General features: G+C 52.2%; 9 protein-coding genes across 9 annotated transcripts; 4 read left to right on the top strand and 5 right to left on the bottom strand.

The window, feature by feature from the left end:
* Positions 1-412: 412 nt before the first annotated feature.
* On the bottom strand, positions 413-3,521 carry AA0111_g3476 (Chitin synthase A; the record flags this gene model as incomplete). Its single annotated transcript, XM_028649364.1, has 4 exons — positions 413-427; positions 496-3,048; positions 3,146-3,369; positions 3,503-3,521. The coding sequence occupies 4 exons, from the start codon at positions 3,519-3,521 to the stop codon at positions 413-415; spliced, it is 2,811 nt and encodes a 936-aa protein (XP_028508779.1).
* Positions 3,522-4,799: 1,278 nt separating this feature from the next.
* On the top strand, positions 4,800-5,403 carry AA0111_g3475 (hypothetical protein; the record flags this gene model as incomplete). Its single annotated transcript, XM_028649363.1, has 2 exons — positions 4,800-4,860; positions 4,916-5,403. The coding sequence occupies 2 exons, from the start codon at positions 4,800-4,802 to the stop codon at positions 5,401-5,403; spliced, it is 549 nt and encodes a 182-aa protein (XP_028508782.1).
* A 171-nt stretch (positions 5,404-5,574) lies between these two features.
* On the bottom strand, positions 5,575-6,339 carry AA0111_g3474 (hypothetical protein; the record flags this gene model as incomplete). The annotated part of the gene is made up of 3 exons (XM_028649362.1): positions 5,575-5,656; positions 5,710-6,182; positions 6,229-6,339. The coding sequence occupies 3 exons, from the start codon at positions 6,337-6,339 to the stop codon at positions 5,575-5,577; spliced, it is 666 nt and encodes a 221-aa protein (XP_028508781.1).
* A 535-nt stretch (positions 6,340-6,874) lies between these two features.
* Positions 6,875-8,635, top strand: AA0111_g3473 (Vitamin H transporter 1; the record flags this gene model as incomplete). Its single annotated transcript, XM_028649361.1, has 4 exons — positions 6,875-7,014; positions 7,072-7,383; positions 7,432-8,023; positions 8,069-8,635. 4 exons carry the CDS (start codon positions 6,875-6,877, stop codon positions 8,633-8,635), a joined length of 1,611 nt encoding a protein of 536 aa, XP_028508776.1.
* A 1,026-nt stretch (positions 8,636-9,661) lies between these two features.
* AA0111_g3472 (Carbon catabolite-derepressing protein kinase) lies at positions 9,662-12,401 on the top strand (the record flags this gene model as incomplete). The annotated part of the gene is made up of 3 exons (XM_028649360.1): positions 9,662-10,041; positions 10,089-10,924; positions 10,975-12,401. The coding sequence occupies 3 exons, from the start codon at positions 9,662-9,664 to the stop codon at positions 12,399-12,401; spliced, it is 2,643 nt and encodes an 880-aa protein (XP_028508775.1).
* A 508-nt stretch (positions 12,402-12,909) lies between these two features.
* Positions 12,910-14,968, bottom strand: AA0111_g3471 (Mitochondrial import receptor subunit; the record flags this gene model as incomplete). Its single annotated transcript, XM_028649359.1, has 4 exons — positions 12,910-12,996; positions 13,060-14,475; positions 14,528-14,610; positions 14,659-14,968. 4 exons carry the CDS (start codon positions 14,966-14,968, stop codon positions 12,910-12,912), a joined length of 1,896 nt encoding a protein of 631 aa, XP_028508778.1.
* Positions 14,969-15,989: 1,021 nt separating this feature from the next.
* AA0111_g3470 (hypothetical protein) lies at positions 15,990-19,089 on the bottom strand (the record flags this gene model as incomplete). Its single annotated transcript, XM_028649358.1, has 2 exons — positions 15,990-16,676; positions 16,729-19,089. The coding sequence occupies 2 exons, from the start codon at positions 19,087-19,089 to the stop codon at positions 15,990-15,992; spliced, it is 3,048 nt and encodes a 1,015-aa protein (XP_028508777.1).
* Positions 19,090-19,892: 803 nt separating this feature from the next.
* Positions 19,893-21,062, bottom strand: AA0111_g3469 (putative mannan endo-1,4-beta-mannosidase A; the record flags this gene model as incomplete). Its single annotated transcript, XM_028649356.1, has 2 exons — positions 19,893-20,884; positions 20,933-21,062. 2 exons carry the CDS (start codon positions 21,060-21,062, stop codon positions 19,893-19,895), a joined length of 1,122 nt encoding a protein of 373 aa, XP_028509035.1.
* Positions 21,063-24,070: 3,008 nt separating this feature from the next.
* AA0111_g3468 (hypothetical protein) lies at positions 24,071-24,814 on the top strand (the record flags this gene model as incomplete). The annotated part of the gene is made up of 4 exons (XM_028649355.1): positions 24,071-24,151; positions 24,198-24,399; positions 24,496-24,525; positions 24,570-24,814. The coding sequence occupies 4 exons, from the start codon at positions 24,071-24,073 to the stop codon at positions 24,812-24,814; spliced, it is 558 nt and encodes a 185-aa protein (XP_028509036.1).
* Between the last annotated feature and the right edge of the window lie 1,861 nt (positions 24,815-26,675).

Raw genomic sequence — 26,675 nt, 5'->3', positions numbered from 1 at the left:
GTAGGTGTATCATTGGCGATATGCCACGCGATATGCTGGGTATGGTAAGAGAGGATGCTTGTGGTGATATGGAAGAAACGTAAAGCGTCGATGGCCGCTTTGGGGCGACAGTGAGAGCAGAGCGACGATCTACCTCAACAGAAAGAACAGGAGCAACGAGAATATCAGGAAGACAAAAAAACAGAAACAGATCGTCAGAAGCTCTTGTGAACGTTGAACTGGCATTTGGCACATGAAATACGTAAATACTCATCCTGCACGCCGAGATCGCGTGCTTTTCCAAGAAGCTGGTATCATGTCATGAACCTCACCAAAGAAAAGGATGGAGGCCCTCGCAGCACCACCCGTGATCATTTAATACCTGAACGCCAAAAATGATTTCAAACCCCCAGACTGTCGAGATCGTGTCTGATCATACACCACGGAACTGAAAATCGTTAGTGTCTGCTTCATATCTGCTTGGTGTTGCCCGAAGGCCGTTGGTGTGTCACTTACCATTCGTACCACCAAGAACCACATAGCTCCGATAAACCTGAACGCAGCCAAGCCAGCAACACTGTAGAGAACTACTGCTAGGTAAATAGTGGCAGCGTCGTTCTGCTTCTGCTGGGCCTCGTCGGGACTACTGACGGTGAGCTCCAGGCCACCGGACTGCAGAACCAAAGCCGACAGGCCCAAATTGCAGAACATCCAGAACAGCACGACACCAGATCGAAAGCCCTTGTAGTAATCTTCTTGCTTCTCGCTGGCTGAAGGAACCTTTTTCTCTTCCTTCCACTTAGCGCTGAAGACGCGGAGTTCTGTTTCGTACTGAGTATTGAGATCGGCGTCGTCAGTTGGCGCCTGAATATCTGCTTTACCATCAGCCTTGGTGGTGACCGAAGGCAACTTTTCCGGTTTGTCGTCTCCCTTAGTGCCCCAAGTGATATCGTGGGTATTGCAGAAGGCGTAGACGTTGAGAATGTTGATGTATGTGGGTGTCATGAGCAGGTATTGGAAGAACGACGTGAACATGTGCCATGGATCCAGGAAGATGATGGACACCACTAGCCACATCACATACGTTGATAGTAGTGATATGATCAGAGTGGCAAAGATCTTATCCTTGAACAAGTCTGCCGCGTTGAAGCCACCATTGGTTTCAATCTGTCCCTGGACGGAGCGAACAGTGATGAAGATGGACGCGAACATGAGATAAGCCATGATAATGCACCAGAAATAGACCATAGACATGTACCACTTATTAGAACCCTGTGGCCGATTACCGAGTGATAATATGAAACATGTTATCAGCACAGCGATGTAGAGCCACTCGAACACGATAAAGAGTACTTTACCCGCGGTACCAAGTTCGTTCTGCAAGGAGGCAGTAAGGATGCGGAAAACCAGGAAGAAGTTACCAAGAGCAAACCAGGCAAAGATCATGCTGATAGTTTGATAGACAAACTCAACGAGAAACATGGTTTTGCGCAAGAAAGAGTGGTCACTCCGGAAGATGTCGAAAGAGTGAGCCAGGGCGTAGACAGCAGCGAAGAAGGATCCGTTCAACCAACGACGACGTTGACTGATGAATTCGGCCATGGTGGTCGGTACATCCGTCTCTCCGGTAGCAGATTTGACATACTGGAGGATCCAGTGGCAATTTCTCTTAGAGACGAGCTCGAAGCAAAGAATACGGTCCTCGGCCAGGTACATGTTAGCTGTGAAAATTCCAGCGTTGGCACCGTGCATCTTTTCACCAGCAAAGTACTTCTCCAGCGGCCCTTGTCCAGTCTTGTCGTTTTGGAGCGCTACGTAGCGGTATGCGGAGAAGGCACCAGGAAGCACAGAGATGAAACCAAACGCAGACTCGAGAGGCTTATCCAGGATGTTACTCATCTTGTACTCGAAATTCTGTGTCGCAACCAGCGGGTTCAAGAGCTTTTTACCATGCACTAGCATAGCCTTGATTTCACCACAGGCACCTGCACACATGGGCTCGAGATCAAACGCCTTCCACAGCTGGTAGACTGAGTCTTTTCCAGGCTTTGTACCAGCATCGATAAGCACGCAAACATTGGGATCCAAAACAGCCCCGAAAGCCTGGAAGAACCATCGATGGGAGTTGATCTTCTTCTGGTTCTTTTCTTTCAAACAGAACAACATTTGGACGGGGGTGTTGCCCTTCTTGACACCGACGACGCCCTTCTTGATGTCAAGCGTCATTTGCGTGGTGTACTCATAGATATGGGCAGTCACATCCTTGCCGTTGACTTGCTGCTTGGCAATGCCGTCCTGGTAGACACCGAGGGCTGCTAGCACGGCGCGGGTCCTCGGGTTGATCTTGGCACGACCATCGCTGACGACGCAGACTACGATCTTCTTCCACGCGTCCTTGCCCCACGTCTTGCTGTTGGTTCGCGAGTTCATATACTCAATGTTCTTGATGACACCAATCATTGTCCGCGCAAACAATTCATCCTCCTCGTTGTACATGGTGATAACAATGAAGAGCTCAGTGTGCCTTGGCTTTGCAAAAAGCTTCTGACGCAAAGTGAAGCGCTCTGCATCGAAGTCTGCAGGGTCGCATGTGGCGGCCGAGTAGCGCATATGAGTGAACTCGTCACGCTCCGGGGGCTGTGCATGTGGAACCTGGTTCAGTAACCGCGGCGGAATTGGACAATCGAGCACCAAATTGCCCTTGAACAATTGGACTTCCTTGACTGTTTTCCATCGCTTGATTGGAGCTGGGCTAGGTGTGGGCGCGGGCTCATCGTGGAAGGGGTTCTCTGGGTCCATGTCATCTGCGTCATGGGGATCCGGGCCATAGGAATTGGCCCCGTGTATCATCGGTCTGTTCATGTCCTCATCTTGCCAGTAATGCGTCGGTTGTGTGCCGTATCCGGCGCCCGGGCTCTCATCATGCGGAGTTGGGTCGTAAGGCTGGTTGTAGTATGCATCGTGATGGGCTTGGGGGTCGAGCGAGTAATCGGAGTCGTGATGTTGCGGTCGTGGGTCGTAATCGTCGTGATAGTTGCCAGCGGCGTATGGGATATTCTCTACTGAGTACTGTTCTATGTGTCAGCCTGCTGAATAGCTGGATTCACGATTGAACAATCTGCACAATCTGGATCGCTCGTCGTCTCCTTGGAGGCGCAATACATACACTTGGTTGTAACGGCAGGCGGTCGCCGGAGGCTGCTGCTGGGTTGGGTCCCATTGGGATTTCCAAGATGCCCGAGGGCTGTGGTGACGCATAGCGGTCTTGATGTGGTGATGCATAGCGGTCTTCTAGTTGATAGCCACGGAGAGGCTGCCCTGGCGAAGGAGTGCGCCCAACTTGTCTTCGGGGATCCATCTCGTACGGGTCGTCGCTACCGCCTGGTGCGCCTATGTAGTACGATTAGCTTGACTGACAAGTGTGGCACCTCGTGGTGGAAAAGGCTTGTTCTGAGGTTTGCGAAGGTGTCGAGGTTGACCGGCTTCTCCCACGCGACCTCGAGTCTGCCAAGTTATTACTCACCTAATCTGTTGTATGACATGTTGGTGTGTTTCCAGCGTATGCTGCTGCGCCTTCAATCTTTCTGCGGCAATGCGACGGGCTGATCAACAGGCCAAAACACAAATACAAGGGGTTGCCCAGTTGAAAAGCCAAAGGTGCGACTGTTATGGTGTGCTATCGTATAGGCGTCGCGGGAAAGGCGACTGGTATATGTTCGGGTTTCAGGATGTGTTTGGTGCGTTTGGCGGGCCGGTAGCGCTCTGGGGTTGTTTACTGTAGCAACCAGCGGGTACGCATGGGCGGTCAAATGATGTAACACCAAGAAGAGCGCAAGTAACCGGCTTTAGAGATTGCAACGACTGGGGCCTCAAAGCCTGTAGAGATGAAGTAGTTGCAGCTGAGTTTAGCTCGTGGAAGACTGGCTCCTTGGAGGGTTCATCCATTCAAGTGCACCTGAGCAGCTGCCAAGGAAGCACTCGCTGCGCAATCGTCGTGGGGTGCGCCACACTTCACAGCCCTGCTATTACGAAGCCCCAAGGTCTATTTCCGTCAAAGCTTTGCTCACCAACGGCTGTGAAAAGGCCGAACTTTATCGCTACCGGTAGATGATTGGAGCATACATGTTGACTAGACGACATGGCTTTTCCTTCCTGCAACTCTCGTCAGCATGGCACTTTTACTCCTTGAATATCAGGCAAGTCATCAGGCGCATGCACATGCAGATGCGGCTCTGGCAACTGGACGATTTCGGAAACCCCACCAAGGCCGAAGTGACAGGTCACTCGTACATACGTAGACGTGTGGCTGCCGCAGTGCGAGAATGGCTCGAGTGTGTGTAGATCTTTACACTACACTGCGTACGCCTACGAGTGAGGAGCAAAAGCAACTCAAACCCTCAATTCAGCATGATACCTGCGTTGTCTTATGATCATAACGCACTGGTGATCGCTCGCTGTCACGTTTGGCGTGCGTGCACAGTACCTGTCGATCCCACGTCATTTGCGGCGGTGCACATCGAGTCTTACAAGACATCTCACCGTACCTAGGGAGTGTAATTGTTGTCGCGGTATTAGTGTATGATACATGGTTCGCCAAAGAATATCACGCGAATCCAGGTGGCCTACTATATCGCAAGTGGAAGCGCCTGAACTGTTGCTTGACCTAACAGGCCCAATCCCGACGATACGCCGTCCCAAGATGATCTCCGATCTTCCCAGATTCCTCGCATCCTCGTATTCCCACAACACTCAATCGCAAAGGAACCTCACGCCTACCCAACCTACCCACACACGACCAAGACACCTCCCATATCGCCACGATGAGCGACTCCAAATCCCCTAGACCCGTCTCCGTCCTGTTCGTCTGCCTAGGAAACATCTGTAAACACACCCCTCCACCCTTTGTATTCCACCACAGCACTAACCTCTCCCCAAGGCCGTTCAACAATGGCAGAAGGCGTCTTCCAGTCTCTTACCGCACCCTCGCACCCTTTGATCTCAACAATCGACTCTTGCGGCACGGGCGCCTACCATGTCGGCTCCAGCCCCGACTCACGCACCATGGCTACCCTCAAAGCGAACAAGATAACCACTTACCGCCACTCGGCACGAAAGTTCTCTCCTAGCAGCGATTTCGAAAAGTTCGATTACATACTCGCAATGGACGATGAGAATCTAGAAGATTTAGAGGCATTGAGGCAGAGGGAGCTTAAGAAGAAGGGCGGAAGCGACGAGGGCATTGGGAGGGTTATGCTGTTTGGAGAGTTTGGGGGGAAAATGAGGAAGGGGAGGCGTGGAGAGAGGGGCGAGGAGATTGCGGACCCGTACTATGGAGGAGATGATGGGTTCAAGACTGCGTATGAGCAGTGCATGAAGTTTGGCAAGGTGTTCTTGGAGAGGCTTGAGAAAGGAGAGCTGAGCTGAAAGGAGGCGAATGGATGGTAGAATATTATTTCAAGTGTGGAGTGGTTGTGCGTTTAGATACCCCATAGACTGCCTTAGGCTACAATGCATGTACAATTCCAGTTGGACTCTAATAAGCCTCATTACAACGCGTGATGCTTCCGGGGTATAATTCGTTATCATGTCGTATCGCTACGAGTTCCGCTTAATCTGCCTCTCTAGATCCAGTAGCTTCTCTACCAATTTTCCTCGCATAAAGTCGGTCAATCCCAAACTGCTTCTGTTAGCTTCGCGCCCAACTCTCTGGATTACAACAAGGATACTCACATGCCCTCCCTCGTCACAACGCGGTACGTCCCGCTGTTCTGCCAGCCTCCGACTCCTCCACTAAAATGACCATTGCCGTCAACTTCCACACTGCCGAAGATGTCCTCGGGCCACGCAATGCGCCCATAGTCTGGTGGATTCCTCAGATCACTGATATGTATCCAACCTCCATGACCTGCTCCTCCCATGCCGCCTTGGTGATTTGCGCCGCCTGCGCCATCGTTCGGTTGCGAAAGGTTAGAGCCGCCTGGTGACGCGTAGACGGCTGCTTGCGATTGTACATATGGGTCAGAGATGGCGTGTGTGGCGAACACAGAGGATAGGATGGGAAGGAACTGTGGGTTCTCGGTGAAGTTCTGGGGCGTGGGTGGGAGAGCAGTGCATGTGCCTATGACGAGTTGTGGTGTGGGAGGTTCGGTGGGCAGTAGTGATAGCAAACGTTTGCTCGGATCGAACGGATCTTTATGTACATACTGAATCGGGTCAGTAGGTGTTATTCTAAAAACGTGAGTTACATACAATGTGTGAATTCTCTGGCAATGTCGAAGCATTCCTCGCGCCTCTGAGACGAAGTGTTTGCGCTGAAGGGCGTACACGACGCGCAGAACGCACGAAGGTGTTCGCAAACATCTGATACAATACAGGACACATGAGTATATACAATCGTAGGGTCTGAGACTTGTTTACTATTGTTGCTGGGAATGAGGCCGAAACCTTATGCTCAGATGCTCGATTACTAACAATGACGAGGACTTCGGGAGTCCGCACTAGCGGCAGATCAAGCCGCCCGTTGCTCCTTCCGTCTTAGTCTCGGAACAAAGTACCTTAGCCACCTCGATTGTCCATGACCACATATCCGGGATAGCTTAAACAAATTTGCGCTGAGTCCTAGATAGTGCCGTTGTCCCGCGTGGACCCTCGGAAAATCACACCTAGTTGTAACCCAAGTCTCGACCGCCGGCCATGATCATTCCCCAAACCATTGCTAGCGCTACCCCACTAGCCATGCAAAATGTTCGCATTGGCGAATGGGAGTGCCCACGCAGTTGGTGGAGGCATGGCCGAACGGTGTATCGGCTTAAGTAAGTAGGGAAGGTGCTTCGTTGAAAAGTATCTGTTCCCCTTCGACTCACCAGTCTGTTTCGTGTTGTCGCAGTTCCTCATCATGGCTTCGGACGCTGTGGAGATAGCACCCATCGAGAAGAGGGTCGGGGAGACGAGCGATGCAAAGCAGACAGGGTTGCACCAGGATGTCGAAGTCGGACCCGAAATGGTCGATATTGATAGAATAGAGAGAGTTTACTCGTAAGTTATACATTTCCTCGCCATGAGTTATCGTGGATTATGCTAACAGCCACTCAGCAAGCTCGACCGTCGGATTCTGCCAGCGTTCTGGGTCTTGTACTTCCTATGCTCGGCAATTCGCTCCAACATTGGACTTGCTCAAACTATGAACCTGGCTGAAGGTCACGATCTTGGATCCGTACTCAACATCACGCCGAAACAGGTCTCTACTGGTCTGGCGCTGTTTTACGTCTGCTATGTCATCTTCGACCTTCCTTCCAACCTCATCATGTCAAGGGTTAGTCCTCACGCTTGGATGAGTCGCATCGTCACTTGTGTTGGTATCATTGGCATGTGTCTGACTGCTATGAATGCTGCCTGGAACCTTTAGTAGGTCCTTTCCCTGCATGTTATATTCAAAGACTAACAACAACCCAGCCTTCTCCGATTGCTATTAGGTATCGTCATTGCAGGCATGTGGCCCGGTATGTCGTATTACCTGACACTCTTTTACCCTCCGTCTCGCACCGGCAAGCGCATCGGACGCTACTTCACAGCGTCCCAGATGTCTGCGGCGGTCGTGGGTCTTGTCTCAGCTGGTTTCCAGAAGATGGACGGAGTAGGTGGTCTTGTCGGATTCCAGTGGATGTTCCTATTGTACGGCATCGTCGGCTTCATCGTCGGCATATCGCTACTTTGGTGGCTTCCCGATAGGCCACTACCTCCTGGTGAAGTTCGTCAACCAACTGGATTGGCGAAATGGCTGCCGAAAGGCAAACCGGCCCTAGAAGGCGAAGACGCGCGCATCCATTACGAAGATTTGACCCGCGTCTACAGCCGCAAGCTGTGGAATATGAAGGATCTCTGGCACGTCGTAATCGACTGGAGAATTTACCCCCTTGTCGTCATGTACTTTGGTGTGGTGGGAGTAGGCAACGGAACACAGGCTTACGCGACTGTTATCATACGCGGCATCAACCCAAGCTTGACGGGCATTCAGCTCAGTCTGCTTTCTGCACCCATCTGGATTGTAAGTATCTGGATCTTGTTGTGTGAATCGAGCTAATTGCAACAGATGGACCTCATCGCCATTCTCCTCGTGACGCCAATCTCTGATCGTTTCCACCATCACCGTCCTGCTTTCTTCAGCGGCGCCGTTGTAATACAGATTGCAGGTCTGTTGATCGCCACATTCGCCAAAGATTGGTCACGTTACGGTGGTGTGCTACTTATCGGCTTCGGACTGGGCCCGACGGTGCCCATTTGCATGGCCTGGTCCAACGAGATCTTCCAGCCCCGCCATGGAGAGGTGGGTGTAGCAGCAGCTAGCGCACTTGTGTCTGGACTTGGTAATCTAGGAAGTATCTTGACTACCTACGCACTCTATTCTGGATGGCCCGAAGATGCCAAGGACGGTCCGCACAAGTACCGCAACAGCAACTTTGTCATGATTGCCATTCTGTGCGCTAGTATACTCAGCGCAGGAAGCATGGTGGTCCTACTGAAGATGTTTGGCGACAACAAAGGAAAGCAGGTTAGTAGTGCAAGCTCGACTAGCGAGGGCGAGGCTGCATACGTGGATGGTGCTGCTCGGCGCGAGGTCCAGCAGAGGGGTCTCGGACGAATGTTTTGGTTCCGATGAAGAGCGGGTGGAGAATGGTCCTGCAGGCGGTGATTGGCAAAGTGGCAGTCATGGAGAAGACATTGGTTGGGATGGGTTTCTGAAATTGCCCATGGGGCAGCCAGAGGGTCACGAGAACGCGGAGCACTCGCGTGGAGGCGGGAACCAGGTCTACCTGATGCAAGTCAACAACCCCGGGCTGACAGCGCTGCTGCGACTGCTGTAAGACAAGATATACAAGTACCACAAAGCATAGTACGTTGTTCCGATTAGTTGTTCCGTTTGCCTGTGTCGTTGGGATTGCCGTCGCAGGTGTGACTGATAGCAATAGCCGACCGACGCCGGAGCAGCGGTTGTTCAACTCGCAGGCAGAGCCAAGAGGGGCTTCACGATACCCCAAGCTCCGTCACTTTTTGCGCCTAGCCTGCTTCCCCATAACTCCATCTTTTTCTTCGCCCTGCTCCGCTTCCGGCGCCTTGCCTCGCGTAGAAATCCTCGCAACCTCTGCTCCCAACATCCAAAGCACCCCGTGTCTCATCAGGAGCGCGCCCCACCACAGCTGTCCATGCACTGCAGTCGACGATCTGACAATCGATAAACCGTGTCACCGACTCGGCCGCCTCACACCGATCAGTCGCACGCAACCGCTGCAAGCACGCGCTCCAGGGAGTCATTGTACACGCCCTTTCCCCTTCGCCCCCAGACACGTTTGATGGTGGCCCTCGCAGCGTAGTAGCGGGGCAGTGAGCCAAGCGCGATATACTCGCAGCACAGAGCCCCAGGACCACGGCTTGCGCGCCCCGCTGTAAAGAAACAGACAGCAGTGACGTAAGTGCTCGTTGTTTGCCAGCACCCGCGTCCGTCTTCACATGCTTTTGGAGCCACCCGCTCGTCTGGCTCAGCCCTGCATCGGCATACCTGCTAACACCCCATGTATAGTCCCCGCAGGCGCTCACCAGCTACCACCCCGGCCAAAGCTCCAGCCAGTGCTCCCAGGCACGACAAGCCCCACTACATCACCGCCGCTCCATCAACACCACGCGCACCATGTCAGCCGCAATCGACAACGAAGACCTGGAGGAGCTCTCCATCTCCATGCCCGCCCAACGGCGAGGAGCTGGCGCCGCAAGCACCACCAAGGCCCAGGACCATGCCGTCGCGCCGCCCACTGCGCTCGGCACAGCTGTGCAGGAGAGCAAGAGCAAGGACTCCAAGGCGAACCAGCGGCTCGGACAGTACACCATAGTCAGGACACTAGGCGAGGGCTCGTTCGGTAAAGTTAAACTGGCGACACACCAGGTCAGCGGCCAGAAGGTGGCTCTCAAGATTATAAATCGCAAGCGACTCGTCACTCGAGACATGGCCGGCAGGATAGAGCGCGAGATCCAGTACCTGCAGCTGCTACGACATCCTCACATCATCAAGCTGTGAGTGGACTGCATATCCATAGCTTTCGTATACTGACCGCCCGCAGGTACACAGTCATAACGACACCAACTGAGATTATCATGGTCCTTGAATACGCCGGCGGTGAGCTGTTCGACTACATCGTCAACCACGGGAAGCTGCAGGAAGCCCAGGCGCGCAAGTTTTTCCAGCAGATCGTCTGCGCCGTTGAATACTGCCACAGACACAAGATCGTACATCGAGATCTAAAGCCCGAGAACCTCCTGCTCGACGACGAGAGCAACGTCAAGATTGCCGACTTCGGACTCAGCAATATCATGACAGACGGCAACTTTCTCAAGACAAGCTGTGGAAGTCCCAATTACGCCGCACCCGAAGTCATATCTGGAAAGCTGTATGCAGGTCCAGAGGTCGATGTCTGGAGTTGCGGTGTCATCCTCTACGTCCTACTCGTAGGCCGACTACCCTTCGACGACGAGTACATTCCCACTCTGTTCAAGAAGATTGCGGCCGGACAATACAGCACGCCAAGCTATCTATCCCCTGGCGCCACGTCTTTGATCAGGAAGATGTTGATGGTCAACCCCGTACACCGCATCACAATTCCTGAACTTCGACAGGATCCCTGGTTCACCAAAGATCTGCCTGCGTATCTTGAGCCACCTGCCCAAGACTTCTTCGATAGCGGCGCTGACCCGAACAAGGCAATCGACCCCAAGGCTCTGGCACCATCAGCAGATGCTCCCCGTGTACAGGCGCTACATGAGAATGTTGTCTCGAAGCTTGGCAAGACTATGGGTTATGCAAAGCATGATGTGCAAGATGCGTTGGCGCGGGATGAGCCAAGTGCAATCAAGGATGCCTACTTGATTGTTCGAGAGAATGAGATGATGCGGAAGAATCGTAAGCCAGCTCTCACTTAAAACACGTACATGGCTAACAGTTTATTGCAGCTTTATTAACAGGTGCTGAATGGGATCAAATGTCGCCTCCTACTCACGACAGTCACATGGATAAATTCAGGCCCCAATCGCTGAATGCAGCTACTCGTCCACAGTTCATACCGCCATCAAATTCTGAACACGAACGAGTACGTCAAGGCTCAAATGCCAGTAGCCAGCTTGCGAACATTCGAAGTCCTGTCAGCACAGTTGCTATCTTGCCTAGCAGTCTCACGGAATACCACAAAGCCTATATGAAAGGTCATCCGCGACCTCTGAACAAAGTCCAAGAACATGATGGTCTCCCACCCACCCCAGAACAAACTGAAGAACAACGGCAGATCTCAGCCAGAAGGTTGAAACCGAACTTCCGCACGATGCCAGAAGCAGGCAGAAACAAACCCGAGCCAATGACAAGTCTACCAGCCAAGAAACCTAGAGCGACCAAGTGGCAGTTTGGTATCAGATCTAGGAACCAGCCCGCAGAGGCAATGCTTGCGATATTCAAAGCACTCAAAGCGATGGGTGCTGACTGGGAAGTACCTAAGATACGTAGAGCAGGCGGCAGAAGTGGATCTCGTAGCCGCAGTACCTCTCGGACTCCCGACGATCGCTCACCACCTAAGTCACGAAGTCAATCGCAAGACTCGATATCATCGCACTCTTCGCATGAAGATCAAGGAGCTAGAGTGAACTCGCCACATCGTGAGCCGCTTAGTATACGTAACAAAGATGCAAATGAACAGGAGACAAGAGGTCGGCAAAAGAGGCATTACAATCACACCAATGACTGGGGTTACCATGTACCGGAAGATCCGTGGGTCATCAATGCCCGCTTCCGCAAAGAAGGCATGTTCCCTCCTGGCGTCGCACATCCTTCTTCGACGCACTCGTCGCGCGTGGATCTCGCCAACGATCCCTCTGGTCTTCGCAGGCGTAGTTCGACCAACGCAAGCGCATCGAGTATCCACGGAGTGGATGGCATGACTCCGTCTGAGCGTGCAGCTTCCCGCGCCGCTTCCATTAGCGAAGGGCACGCTGACCCCGACGAAGCGGTCTACATATACATGTCCATTCAGCTGTACAGTATCGACCGCGACTTCTTCGTCGTAGACTTCAAATGCGCAGGCTACGAGCGTCTCGTTTCCAATCTTGTCCGTGAAATAAAGGCGTCTCCTTCCATCACATTATCTTCTAGTCATTCAAACCCACACCAAGATGGTTGGGATGACGAACAGGGTGTGTGGCGTAGACTGGGTGAAGGTGAGCCGCTGCCAGAGGATTTGGCGAACAAGCTCCGTGAGGGGGGTACAGATATTCTCCGAGAGCGAACGGAGCTTGTGGGTGCTGGACGGCAGGAAGGAGAGAAGATTGTCACTAGTCCTTTTCCTTTCTTGGATGTCGCTAGCACGCTTATTCTGCAGTTGAGCGGAGAGTAGTCATGGTGTTACAAGACGGATAGACTTGGCGCTGTCGGTATGGGCTTTGTGAGACAGGGAAACAATGCGATATGCGTAGCATGGGATTCGTAAACTTTTAGATCGCGTATAGAGGCAGATGTACGAAGAGGCTTTGATACCAATGTAGTATATTATGCCCAATACATCTATCTTGATCACACGCCTTCTGTCATGTCATCATAATCATCATCATCATCAACGAGAACAACAACCATGCGTACATTTACAACTATACACAACCAGGAGCAGGAGAGGTATGGCAAACAAAAAAACGCCCTTTTGTTGCTCGATCGTGCATTTCGTGCCCCCAACTTTGGTCATCTTTCCAATCTCTGCGTCCACGCAGCTGCCTATACTAAATACACATTTTGGAACAAAGGGGTGAGAAGAGCGTAAGAGCAGGCCGCTTGGAGCAGAGAGAAAACAGCGTGCAAGGTGGCGTAGATAGGATGGAGAAGAAGGTGTATTATGAACCGGACGTGGGCATCTATCGCATGCCACCTGCGCCAAAACCGCCAGCAGCGGCGCCCATAGCACCTAGTCTTGAGGCGAGCTTGGGGTATTTTTCTTGTACCTTGAGGAAAGAGTTAGTACTTGCTGTTGTTATTGTCTCGGAAGAGCGTGTTTGGTGACGTACCTCAAGTTGTGTCCTGGTTGCCTCAGCATAGCTGAGTGCGTTGACGATCTCGCCTTCTGTCCTCGACAGCTCGGCAGCACGCTCAAAGTACTTGAGCGCCTCTGTAACCTTTCCTTGTTGCAACAGCAACTGTGCCATGGTGGCAACAGCAATGTCGCACTCTGGATCGATGATGAGCGCCTTCTCGCACAGCTTCTCGGCATCGTCGAAGTCGTTCTTCCATTGGAACAGCGCAAGGGCCTTGTTAATGAGGGGCAGGACGTTCATTCCGAGGGGCTTGCTCGTCTTCTCCATTTCGACAGCAGTGTCAAACTTCTCGATAGCCTCCTGGTACTTTTGCTGATCGAGAAGCAGTTCTCCGTAGTAGTTGTAAACGTCGGGTACCTGTGAGAAGTTCTTCATGCAGCGGCGGAAAGTGGCCATGGACGAGGCGATGCTGCCCATCTTGTATTGTGTGACACCAAGTTGGATGTGAGAGAAGATGAAGTCCTTGTCGAGATCGATCGACTTCTGGTAGTCCTTTGCAGCCTCGCCAAACTCGGACTTGATAAAGTGTAGTTGTGCGCGGTGGTAGAAGATGTCGGGATCGCTGGAGTTCTGTTCGAGGGCGGCGGCGAAGTCGGCTTCGGCGGCTTCTGGGTTAGCAAGCTCCAGGTGCATGCTGGCGCGCTTGATGAAGCTCTGTGTTAGTGTGGGCTGAAGCTCGATGCTCTTGTCCATGTCCTTGAGCGCGTCCTCGTTGTCGCCCTTGAGGTAGCTGAAGGTTCCGCGCATGTTATACGCGAATGCCTCGTGCTCTCCGAGATCTCCAAGCTCGACTGCGCGGTCGAAGGCTGCTGCAGCTTCCGTGTATCCATCGCCAGTCTTTGTTGCCATGGCCTTGAGACCCTTGCGCAGCTGGCCCTTTCCACTCTCCTCATCAAGCTCAGCGTCGTCTTCGAGGCCTTCTGGCGTTGGCTTCGGTCGGAAGCTCTGGAGGTAGTTTGTGACGAAAGTCGGGCTGGGCAACTTCTTCTCCTTGGAGGCGAGGATGGCCTTGCCCTTGGCATCGGCCACCTTCTTCAGCAGACGCTCGACGCTCTGTGCGCTGCTCTCGTTGCGGAAGCCATCGATGATGCAGCTCGCAGTGTAGTCAAGAAGGGCTTCGCTGTTGCGCTCGACCTGCTCGTATGCGTTTGCTCGTCGGTTAAGCGCCTTTACGTATTCGTTGTCGAGGTTGATGGCGGCAGTGGTGTCCTCGATGACCTTGTCCCACTCAGACATGGCATTGTAGCAGGCGGCGCGGTTCGAGTAGAAGACGGGATCTTGCTTGCAGAGGATGGCCTTGCCGTAGAGGTCGATGGCGCGGTTATAGTCCTTGGAGCCGTAGGCCTTGTTGCCTGCAGCCTTGAGTTTTGCGGCATAGTCTTTACGGTCCTGCAAGTCGTCAGCATTGAGAGATGGTTGATGACGCATGGGAGTGTCGCACCTCGTCTGACAGAGAGCCTACGCTGTTCTCGTCAACCTCGGGAAGCTGGTCTTCGGTTGTTTCTGCTACGGATGTCTTCTTCTCTGTTGCCTGGTCAGTCTATGCTGTGTTGTGGTGATGCATCTACCTACCAGAGTCTGCAGATGCCTTGTTGGGCGCCGAGTCCTTCTCGGCCCTCTCCTTCGCGCGCTTGCGCTCGCGTTGCCTCTTGCGCTTATTCGCTGCTGTGTCTGCTGCGCTGTCTCTTGAATCGTTGGAGAAGTAGTAGACGGCACCACCAGCACCAACGACCAGCGTTATACCTGCAATGGTGTAGACGACGCCCTTGTTCTCCGAAGCCCAATTCGACAATCGGTCCCATAGCGAGTTGTTGGTGTCGACAGGAATCTGGACTGGGAAAGGCCCCGGGCCCTGCGGGGCAGGTGCATTCACGGGCGCCATGGTCGGTGTGGTCAAGAGTGTATTAGGTAGATGGAGGTTTAGAGAGCCCGATATCGTAGTGCTCAATGGCGTTGGGCGGTTGTGTGTTGAGTCGCAGAAATTTGGGCTAGGGCAAGCTTGATGTGCAGCGACATGAACGCTGTCGGGCCCGCTCGGACGTCATCAGCCGGACCCACTTGAGACACTCGGCTAGTTCAGCGTCATAAGGATAGACTTGTTCCATTTGCACATGCTTTGTCTTACAAGACTCGAACTCAGAATGATTGTGATACGTCCTGATTCCCGAGATAGCTATTCGACGGACTAGATCTGGCCTGTTTTCCAGATCAGCGAACTTTGCTGGGTACCACATACATAGCAATCACGGTCCGATTATGAATGTATATACATATGTTATCAGCTAGACAGATGGAAGGCAGTTTCTGCTGGACAAATCTTGCATGAAGGGTTGATCATGTCTCCAAATCTTACACCGCGTCTTCCATCTCATTTTCAGATATAATTCCCCATCTTTCCCTCAGCTTCCTGAACCATATGTCTCTAGTGATAACCTTCTTTGTTTATCATGGCTATCTATAACAAGCCCAATAGAAAAGTACGCATATACCATTTGCTCCTTTTTTGTAATGACGGAAAGGCAGTTGTTAATTGAATGGCAGTGATCCAATACAAGTCACCTTAAGATCATATGCTCTTTCAACGCTATGGAACACAGATTACGTAGGTCCTTAGTATCATGCACAACCTGGGTTAATTGAAGATAGCCAAAAAGGCCAGAAGACACGGGCACTCCCCCTCACGATGGAGGTTTTTGGACACTTCCGTACTCACCCCTGCTAAGCTCTCTGCTGGTAAGCTTCGGATGTGCACGACCGCGAACGATGGCAACGAGTCCCTTTTTTCCAACTTGTGGAGGAAAAGTGCACATGATTTGCGCAACAATTGATTCAGACACGTCTGACAATCCATTATATATAAACATTACATACAGGTATGCAAGCATTGCTACCAAAAGGCCGCCTCACAGCATGCTCCTCCTCTTGGCCAACTTCTGATATTGTCGCGACGTCCTCGTATGACCATCTTCCATCTCATAGTCCGCTGACGCTATGCTACCCGGTCTTACAGTCGCAGGAGCTCTGAGGCTCTCTACACCACTTGCTGGCCGAAGCTTTGTCGGTGCGGAGTCTTTCCTGCTTAAGCGTCGCTTGATCACCTCGGATATGTGAGAGAAATAGCCATTGCCAGCTTTGACCTCTCGTGGAGCGGCTTGGTGTACCGGAACGTGGGTATGAGTATGGCCATGGCCGTGGGTGTGGTTATGCTCATGCGCGTGCCCGTGGTCACCAAGAAGATGTGACTTTTCGCCAGGTTCCATGTATAAGTGGCTACCCTCATGATTGACGAACCAATTCACCATGTATTGTTTGCCCTCTGGCCCACCGCCACAAGATCCAGCGAGAACATGTGATGGAGGAGAGTTGACAGCGAGGGCGAAGAGGTTTGGTGGTTCGCAAAAGTCCGTCACCAGTCCGCGGTGGAGAATGAAGTAGATCAGGACAAAGATGTTCATGGCGAAGACAAGTGCAAGTATGAGGACCCACGCTCTAGAAGCACCTGGCATGCCGCCAGATGCGTATTGTTGGGCTTTAAGAGATGCTTTGAAGAATTGAGTTTGATACTCGTCGAGCATAGGGTGTGTGTAGTTCTATAACCAGGTTAGCAAGCCTGGAAGAGGTAGAGAAAAGAAGTTTGCGTACCCAGAACGTCACAAAGGGCGTATCTATCATACTGAGAAGCAATGTACATCCAGCCAAGACAGCTATCGCCTCTCCTATACTAGGTATGGCATCGCTTAGATCCACTTTGAAACTTTCTGGAGCTGGGTCGCTAGGCTTTAGTATCAACTGTGTTAATAGCCTGGAAGTGCTCGCATTCGCATCCATGAGGCCTGTGCCGAGTGAAAGACTGTTGGCCCAATCAGTACCTATATCGCGCCAATTAGCCACGCCTTGGGTATTGACGCTGACTGTCTCTCCCGTCTCGACGAAAGCCATTTTGTCGTCACCGGGTTGTTCGCAAAGTGCTTCCATGGTAGCACCGGATCCTGTGACATTGTGTCGTGTACTGCATCCCGGTCGCACCATCAGGTGTATCTTGCATAATGAAAAGATGCCTGTTCCGTCCATGCCAACGTCATCTGGACCACCCTGCCCAAGCATATATATTGCAGGTCGTCCCCAGGCGTTGCTTGAATGATTCATGATCGTGTTGAAAGATATCGGGTATTTCGCAAAGACAGGCGGCCAGTTGAGTGTGGTTGTGTCATTAATGTCCCAGCCGAAAATCTCGTCGACCACAGTTCTATTGGTTGTGGTCGCGTTGTCTCGGATTCCGGGAATACTCCCCCACGAAAGGAGATCGACCGTTTCATTGTTCCAGGTGTCGTATACGATAGGCTCCAACTCCGTTTTATTCATGTTGACGCATAACACATTCAAAACTGGTGACGGTACCGAAGCACGCAACGAGTAAGTCCCTTCAGAATTCAACTCTTCGGGTTGCAAAATCCCATTTCTCTGGTCGCGGGCAGCAGCGAACACACCCGAGTGGGGCATTGCCATTGTTACGTTGTTGACAGCTCGACCGTACTTCTTGGATACTTCGGTAGTATTGATGATGTCGATCCACTGCCCACTGACCGTAGTATTCTCGTATAGAAGCCCGAAGCCCTGGGGTCGTAACTTCTGAACCACAGTACCGTTGCCATTTCTGGCTGATAGATCCCAATCTGAGAGGTAGCGTTGAAAGTTGTGGTATCCCTGACCAGCATGTTCCATTTGTAGACAAGTTTCTCCTTGAGCTACCTTGTCAGTTCGAATGGGTGTCTGGCACATTTGCTTGAGGTAGTTGATGTTTGCGAAATCGCTCTTAACACGACCAGCCAAGACCAGGCCATTGTCCCAGTTACCATCTCTTAGCATGGGCTGAACAGTAGCTGCAGCCGCAGACGAATAGAGTGTCGCTAGAATAGCGCTCAGTAAACTCAAGATACCCAGGAAAGACAGCCCAGCATACTTGGCAGCCTCCCAATGCGTGATTAGAGTTCCAGGCTGAACGACCCATCTCCACATGCTGAGTTCCGACAGCGTTACACCGCGACCATGGTCTTTCATGAACGCTCTTCGACTAAGCACCTGTCCAAGGAAGGCCACAAAAGCTGTGACGAAGGACAGCTCGATAAGTTTGGCCATGACAGTCGTAAGTAGAATAGCGTCAGATGGAGTAATGGGGCCGTGGCTTGTAATGCGCCGACCATAGTGAGGCGCGCGGATAGCCAAGGCTAGGAAGATTCCAGAAAATAAGCACGAGAACAACGAAATGACAATCAGAGACAAGTTAAGCCAGGTGAAGCGCGGATGATAAAAGTCTCGAGTAGTCGCACACTCATGTATTGGGCGAAAGTCGTTCTCATATGCCGACTTGATGGATGGAGCTGCCCCGCCTCCCCTGAGTCCCTCAGTATCTGAGGCATGTATGTATGTCTCGTAGTCGTTCACACTGGTGTTGCTTTGCTTTGCGTTCTTCAGTATGCCATGCCGAAAGTCTTCGTATGTGCCAACGTCCGGACTTGCCCTGCCAACGTCGGGGCTGAACCTGTCTCGTCGTAGATCTGGCGTGGACTCATTTGAGCTCTTGGGGAAGCCTCCAAAGTATGGGTCGGCCGAACCTGGAGGCGAGAAAGTGCCAGAGGTCTTTGTGGGTGGGCTTTTGGGACCAGGACCAACAGCTCGTCGGGGGATGGGTTGTATACTGACACGTCTGGCGGTCTGCGTAGTCGCACCAGACTGTGCTATCCCTAGCCCAGTATCCTTGCCTCTTTGAAAGTTTTCTGAAATATCCTCTTCCTCATCCTCTTCTGGTACGATGCTTGGTGTGTTGCGGCCGACAGCAGCGGTATCGTTCTGGTGCCGTGCGTAGTTCGGTCGTGCAGGCGGTGGGGTAGTAAGCCCCAGAGTGTGGGAGTTATTGGAGAATCCGAGCGAGGGCAGTGCGGGTGTGTTGTCTGAGCTCTCAGAAAGATCCGAGGACTCCTGCATGAGTGGCCGTCGATCGACCATGGTGCCTGGCGTGTACCACCCCTCTTTGTTGTCGCCTACGTTTCAGCCTTCTCTTCTTATAGTGCTCTTGCGGTCCGTATTGGCGGGAGGCTGCGTAGGGTCGCGTTTGCACAACCTAGGGCTGCAAGTGAGCGGCTCAGCGTGGGTGCGGCGGGAAGACTTCACGACAGGGAGTGGAAGAGATGGACTGTCGTAACAAAGTGAAATGACATGGTAAGGTCGGTCTGTGAAAGACCTGAGAGTTAAGGCTGGAGGGGATTACTATAGCCCGGCTATCCGCAGTTGTCGCACGCACGTTCAGCTGTCTCTGGGCGTCTGCAAGCTATTCGCTTGTGGCGCAGGATTACGGCCCCCAAACTACACCCAGACCCATCTGCTGTGCCCTGTGGTGATCCATAGCCTCCATATTACCTCGTACGACCGGTCGCGAAGACGCCGCTGTCAATCATTGCTGCTTGCGCTTTGCGAGCGCGTCTATCCGTTGGTGAAGCTTGACGAAGCCTATCCCTCTCTCCATAGTTTGCAGTGTGTACGCGGGCAGTAAAGCAAACAACCAGAGTCAGGCTGTAAGTCAGCGACATCAGGGTGTCTCAACAAGGCTGGTGCTGCATGGTGGCCCTTTGTGACAAGCCGTCGGGTGCGGCGAAGGGGGGGTACGCGGTGCCAGGTGGGTTGGAGTGTTGGTGTTAGCACGCGTCCCCGCAAACTCTCATGCCTCGCGTCGCGAGCTAATAAAAGCACGAACGAACACCAGAACTGAAGTCATCGCTACCAAACCCCTGATATTCTAACTTTCTAATATCCTACCCAATAGCCTTGACATGGTCATCCACCAGACACTTCCAATCCGCACTCCCATAGTAGACCGTGTGTCCATCGTCATGCGTCAGCTGTCCAGTACTCTTCACGGTGTCACCCAGCTGCCAAAACAAATCCGCCGCCATACCACTATCCTTTAACGACAGACTAGTCTTTTGCCAGCCACCCTCCACCGGACAATGATCTTCCTTCTTCGGCACACCATATTCTTCGAACAAACACGGCTTGTTGAGCTTCTTACAAATCTGCGCATGTGCCTTGATCCAGCCGTCGCCAAATGCATTGCTCACGCCCCAGCTGTCAGGGTAGAGGTGGAAGGTGCCGAAACTGATGTTTCCCACCTTCAAGTTTGCCTCCCAATCTATGCCTTCACCAAACTGGTAAGGATAGGAACCATCGCCCGGGAGACCGAAGCCTTCATCGCCGACGGTGATCATGTGGTCTGAGTCAAGAGAACGGATGTAGTTACTCGTCTTGCGGATCCATTCAGTCAGGACAGACGTCTGGCAGCCATTACAGCGCGGCTCGTTGGCGAGTTCCCACGCAAACACAGCATTGGAGTTGCGATAGCGGGCAATGACGGCTTTGATGTAACTCTGGTACATGCCCTGACATCTGGCCGCTGTGTACCATTGTGCGTTGCTGCTTACGCCGCAGGCGGAGAAGTAGGCGGCCATACCCCCATAATCGGTCCAGTTATTCACGAAGTTGATTATGAGCTTGATGCCGTGCTTTTCTGCAGCTTTGACTACAGCATCCAGGCGCTGGAGACCGTTTGTACCTGTATTTATGGTGGCAGAGGATCCGGAGAAGGACTGGAAGTATACTGTGCCAGAACCAGGGATGGTTTTGACGTCGTTGAAACCCCATACTCTGAGTATTTTCTGGCCTGACGTAGCAAGATGACCCATGATTACGTCGACATCATTGTCGTTCGTCAAGAAAGGGATCCAATAAGAGTTGGTACCAGCATAGTCTATGGTGTTGTGAGCGGTGCAGAATGATCATTAGTCTTCAAACTTACACTTCGTCACACCATCGATGTTGAACTTGAGGCCGTCGGCTTTTGAGATCGAGGCTCGTGGTGATAGACTAAATGTTGCAGGTAATGCCGCCGCAGCTGCGCATAGCGAGAGGATTGAAAGTAGCTTCATGGAATCGAGTCGCTAGTTGCTGGCGATGAGTGTCTAACTATCGTGTTCGAAAGAGCACTTATAACTGCTCATCACGACTACAGTCAATACCTACCAGAAACAGAACGGCACAAGGCACTCCGCTTCATATTAGATCATATGGCAATCGCATGTCGAAGCGGCTCTAGTTTGTGGGGTAGTATAGTAGCCAAGGCCGTGGTATAGTCGTAATTGGTGCACGGAAATCGAGCGGGGCTTCCATTCAATTACCACGTTTAGAATGAACGCGACGGACCGACAGCCTCCGCATCGCATCTAGTAGACTATTTCCCCTCAAGTGCCATGTGAAAGATAGGTTTGCGCAATGGGCGACAGTTGGGCAGAAAAGTCGGCGTCCATGGAGGCAATGTTTCTGAATTCCTCCGGTGCTAACCAACGATGTAATATATCCGCGACGATCTTTCCGGAAACCAGCGTGACAATGAAACGCGAATCATGTCCGACATAGGAGGCGGGAACGACAAGGCTAGCCATGATCACTCGATCAAGACTTGACAGTAAGAAGATCATATATACTTCTTCTGTGTGACGATAGAGACGTTCCAAACTGCAAGCTCAGCAGTCTTACTCCCACATAAGTCTGGCATTCTCAGGTTATTCGAGAAAAACAACAGGCTTGTTTTCGATGAAGTTCTCGTACAGGGTTTTCGAGCGCCTGTTGCGCGTTACAAGGCAGGGTAAATGAGTTGTGTACGCCCGTCTGGGACTGAAACGACCATGTGCGTCCTGGTCAAAATCGAGAATGTGATGAGGAGATGAGAGTTCAAAGGAAGAGTCGGCCAGCAAGATGAATTATTGCAGCGCCCGAACGAAGAAGAAATACTAGGGCCAATTCAGTAATCCGTACGATAATGGAGTTCATTGAACGGTGGTCGCCTACCGTAAAAGCAAACGGCCCCAGGTTTCGGACAATACTGGAACAGCGGAAGAAGTCATTGAGAAGAAGAAGGTTATTGTCCGAATCTGCCCTGCTGCTCGCTTTACCTAGATGATGTCGAGCATAAGGCTGCAGGACTGCACATGCGCACGGAAACGTCTGCATGCACGTCGTCAAGCTGAGATATCAGTGCAGGTCCTCGCATTTCATGTCCCTGCGAAGCGATACGGCCTAGGCCATTTCAATGTGACACGAAAGATTGGTGCCGGACCGTGTACCACTGAACTACTCCGGCACTTTGTGTCGAAAGACCAAGCCAAGGATAGCTATGGTGTTGTTTGGCCCTCCCATCTCCATACTAACGGTTGGAGAAGGCCTTCGGAGAAGTTCACCCTATGATTTCACAATTCTCTTGCTGTCTATTAAAGAAAACATTGGGTTCCTGAAGCTGTAGGGGATATGCTGACGAAACGCCATTTGGAAAGGGTGCCCAAGCTAGACAAGAATTACTACGTGTTAGTCAGATAGTTTTATCAAGGCGGTGATGGCATGGCAGATGCAATCTCGCGGGACGGACACCTAGTGTGGGGGTTGTTAGAGCTATGCAATGTAGACGAAGTTGACAACGCCGCCAACTGTCAGCAAGTCAGACCTCGATAGTGAGCAAACCACCGGTGAGTTTGCCTGACGTGGGCGGTCAATGTTGGATTCGAGTCATCCAATAGTGGGACAAATATTCGGGGTCACGATCCTTTTGGTAGGCGCCGTTTTGCGCCTTGCCAACTCGGAATATTCACACAGACCGTCGCATGCTCGATGATGCAGTCCATCCTGACCTGACTGAAATCGCGCACTGCCTCCAATGCCATGCAACCGGCATCTTGCTTATGGGTTGCAGAGAGCTGACCTGGTGTAGCGATGCACTGAACTAAGATCTGGGCTAGTGCCGTCGCGTGGCGTAGCCGAAGGTAGCGTCAAGGACGATGACCACGAGTCTGGTGTTGCTTGTCTTAGTCCCACACGAGGCGTGGCGTAAGACGTGGGCATCAGTATCGATAGTCGAAAGCGCACGGCGTAACTTGCCGTTCCAGCTAATGCCCCGCAGTGTCGCCGTTGAAGCCACAAAAGGACATGATCAGGGACATCGTACTAAACGAAGCAAGGAGAGGTCTGTCCTAGGGTGCGTTTCAGACCCAAATTTGAGGATGTGAATGTAGAAGAAGAATGAGACAAGAGGGCAAAGCAAAACGTTGTGTTGTATCATCCCACACATCAGCTCTTCTCCAGGATAGCCCTGGAACGTGCTGCACATTGAGGCTCGGGCCGGTTAGGGCCGGAAATGTGACCTGGGCTATCAAGTCTGACCCCGGGTCCGCGTACACGGTTGATCGACCATAGCGGCCGAACGCGTACAGTATCGAATTTTCCGCGCTCGGCTGCGGCAGAGCGCTCTCACTGACAAGGATGCTGCACCTCCTGAATAATCTTCGTGTTGGTCAGGCGAAACAGTGCGTGACCGGTTGCTTTGCGCTGAATGCTGCTTGATAACCTGTATTGTATTTGTGCTACACATCTCAACGGAGACTGGCCGCAATTAGAAAAACAATCGCATCGTTCATGGAATTACTTAACGTGGTGTTGCCGAAGACTACCGAATGTCCGTGCTGGAACATTCAAATGGGTGTACGGCATGAAATTTGACAGCAAAGGCTGATCGTCCGTTGTCCGCGGCTCACCACCAGGGCGATATGACACGAGAACCAACATCTCGCGAGAGTATCAGATGGAAACAATAGGCACAAGAAATTGCCGTTCTTACTGGGAGTTTGCTCTGCCAATGACATCCTGTCGAGAATGACGCACAAGCATTTCAGCCACCGCCGATTCCGACTTTCTAAGGCCCGAGCCCTGCGAGCACCGTCACAGTTCCTCACCTCAGCCTCTCCCAAAACAAAATCTCGCCAAGGCTAGGCGGAAGCGGGGGGTAGACCGCGGTGCCCTAAAATCTCCTGCTTCTCTTGCTCCCTGTGATTCCAGAAACTAGCTGGCTTTCTTTGAGCGTCGTTTGTTGTCCCCAGGTCTCCCAGTCGCCATGAGTATTCGGATAAATGCGACGGTGCAAGAGGCCCGAACAGCTGCAAACCACAGCCAGGAACAATGGGACCGATTCTACGTAGGTATGCTCTTGTCGCAAGGGTATGCTTGGCTAACGAGACTAGTTCATAACCAAAGACGAGGCCAGGCAGCTTGCGGAGGCGCACCCTGACTGGAAAAGATGGATCCTCATCCCCGCGAACGAGAAAGAACAAATGCTGGAGAGGATCAACACCCGCCTTCGAGCTGAGGGTATTCCACCTGTCGAGATGATAATTTTGAAATGGCGGGTGTCGCAACTGCTCCGAGACATCCAACGGAAATACGGTATGTGCATTGGTGCCCGACTCTGGTGACTCGACTTAGCGGTCAGCTATAGGGACACACTGTACAAGTACATTAGCTAATCCAAATGATTTGCAGAAGCCGGCAGTATGCTACAAGGAATGCCGGGTACGAGCTCAGGGTCAGGGTCGGGGTCACCAATACAAGTACAGACAGCCCAATCGCCTCCGGACAGCAGCGTTCAGTCATCGAGCCCACAGCGAACGGAGTATTCACCAAGCGAGACTCGTCCATACGACCCAATACGGGATGTGTAGTACCCAAGCCATCGGAGGAAATCTGTCTTTTACAGTGCGCGTTCAATTTCGAGAAAGGAACACCCGACCAACATTCGGTATTCGAGCCTGATACCCCAACCGCACAGCGCGGTATGGATAACGAGGATAGAGCGAGCTAGCGAAACCACCTCACAATGAGACGGAGCGCGATAGGATCCAGCAAGCTATCTTTGTTCGATCGCTGCGGGAGGCTTCGAGGAGACGCATCGGCAAGAGACATCGATTCGTGAGAAGCCGACTATACGACCGCAGTGTTCGGTGCGGCTACACCGAGAGCGGTCGACTCGATCTTGTGTATAGTGCTTTGGTACGTAGCCCAGGCAGTGCTGAGGGTGTGGTGTGCCGTCCAACCCAGCTCTTGCCTACTTCCAATATCTTTTGCTTTTCCCAGTACCTGCAGTCTTCTAAACTTCTCAATTCTCCGATGCTGGCTACTCATTATTGATTGGTACACAGCCTGCACTTGGTCTTGGCGTGGTGGCTTTTCCGTCCGCGTGCATTGTGCATATGGCCCAATCTCGAAAGAGTCGGAAACAGTACTAGGTTCTAGACCCTGCGTCCTATTTTCCGGTCCCCTCTGGCGTTTTCTTTTGACACTGCGTACTTGCATATCCCAAACTAAGAGCACTGCATCGCAGTAATAAGAGTTATCACAGCTTTGTATACTGTGTTGTTTCAAGGGCACAACTCATTCGCTGCTAACAGTCGAAGATAGTACCACTTGCATCCATGGCTCGTGCCAACGTCGTCGCAGGGTAAGGACCGATGACGGTAGAGTCGAGGTGCGTAAGCGCAACGCAATCTTGTATGACGCAGCTGTAGACAGCATGACGGCGTATTCTTTGGAGCCGTGACCAGAATCCCTCGGTTTTTTTGTTTTTTTTTGGATGTTCCTGCTGCCGTGTGAGCTGCTTACCATGTGGGTCTGGTTCTTCTCAGAGGCACTCCTGTCCGTCGCTGGGAGTGCAGGCAATGGATAACCATCACCTGCAGAACCAGTCGGACATGCCTGGAGTGTCGCGATTCAAGGTACCAAAGGGCTACAGGCGTGCACGCCTGTTCTCGGCTCGCTGGCGGAGAAGCTCTTGCGGGAGCGTCGTGACATCAGAGAGAAATCGCACGTTGGTGTGGCAACTATGCCATCGTGTCGGAGAACATGAGCAGGTATGGCATCTTAGATGGCAATACCGAGATGGATGATAGATCGATGATGAAGATGAAAAGGTCGTGAGGGCTGGTGACAGAACGTGTCCGACGTGACTGCCTCCAAAGTATGGTACCCTAGCAACTAGTACTCCCCTCATCCATGTCAGAGGGCAGCCACACCCACATCCCATCTTCAAACTCTTGTAGACAACGGCCTTTTGCTGCCTCTATATACCACCGCCTTGTTGAGCAGACTGCAACACGCGTCGTGCACTCCACGCTCACGCGTCGTCACTGGGGGTGAATTGGGTTGCATAGTCGCCACTACCCGCATTGCTGTACCGCGTCTGCCAGCTCCTTCCCTATCGACGCCTTGAACACGAGTTGGACGTTCCCCCTAATTTGCGGAGGACGAAGGTCAAACAACTCGAGATTTCAGCCAGAGAATAGCCCTACTGGACTCAGCCTTCTACGAATCGACGAAACGTATTGCGCGCTTTGGACAATGCTTACGATGACTGACAACCTTGCTGCAGCTCAAATCAAGACATCTCTGATGCTAATTAGTTCAGGTCCTGCCAAAAAAAAAAAGCTTCGCCCCTTGCCCAAGAGTCTTTCACTCTGGTGAGCTGCCAAGACCCACAAAGGGCGAGCACTAGCCGCCGTTGGACCGCTGTTCCTCTCCGTAAGCTGCTCCAACGCCTTCCCTATTCTCCTTCAGAGCTACGCTGCGTTTTCAATACCGCCGACCTTATCGCGAGCTATAAGCTGGGCTCTCCATGGAAACATCGAAAGTTCATGATAGCCGTTGAGATGAGATTGTCGGGTAGTGGC

This window comes from Alternaria arborescens, assembly GCF_004154835.1.
Source record: "Alternaria arborescens strain FERA 675 chromosome Unknown contig_6, whole genome shotgun sequence".
Classification (NCBI taxonomy): domain Eukaryota; kingdom Fungi; phylum Ascomycota; class Dothideomycetes; order Pleosporales; family Pleosporaceae; genus Alternaria; species Alternaria arborescens.
Note: the sequence above shows the minus strand (reverse complement) of the source record. Positions and strands in the feature narration are given on the sequence as shown.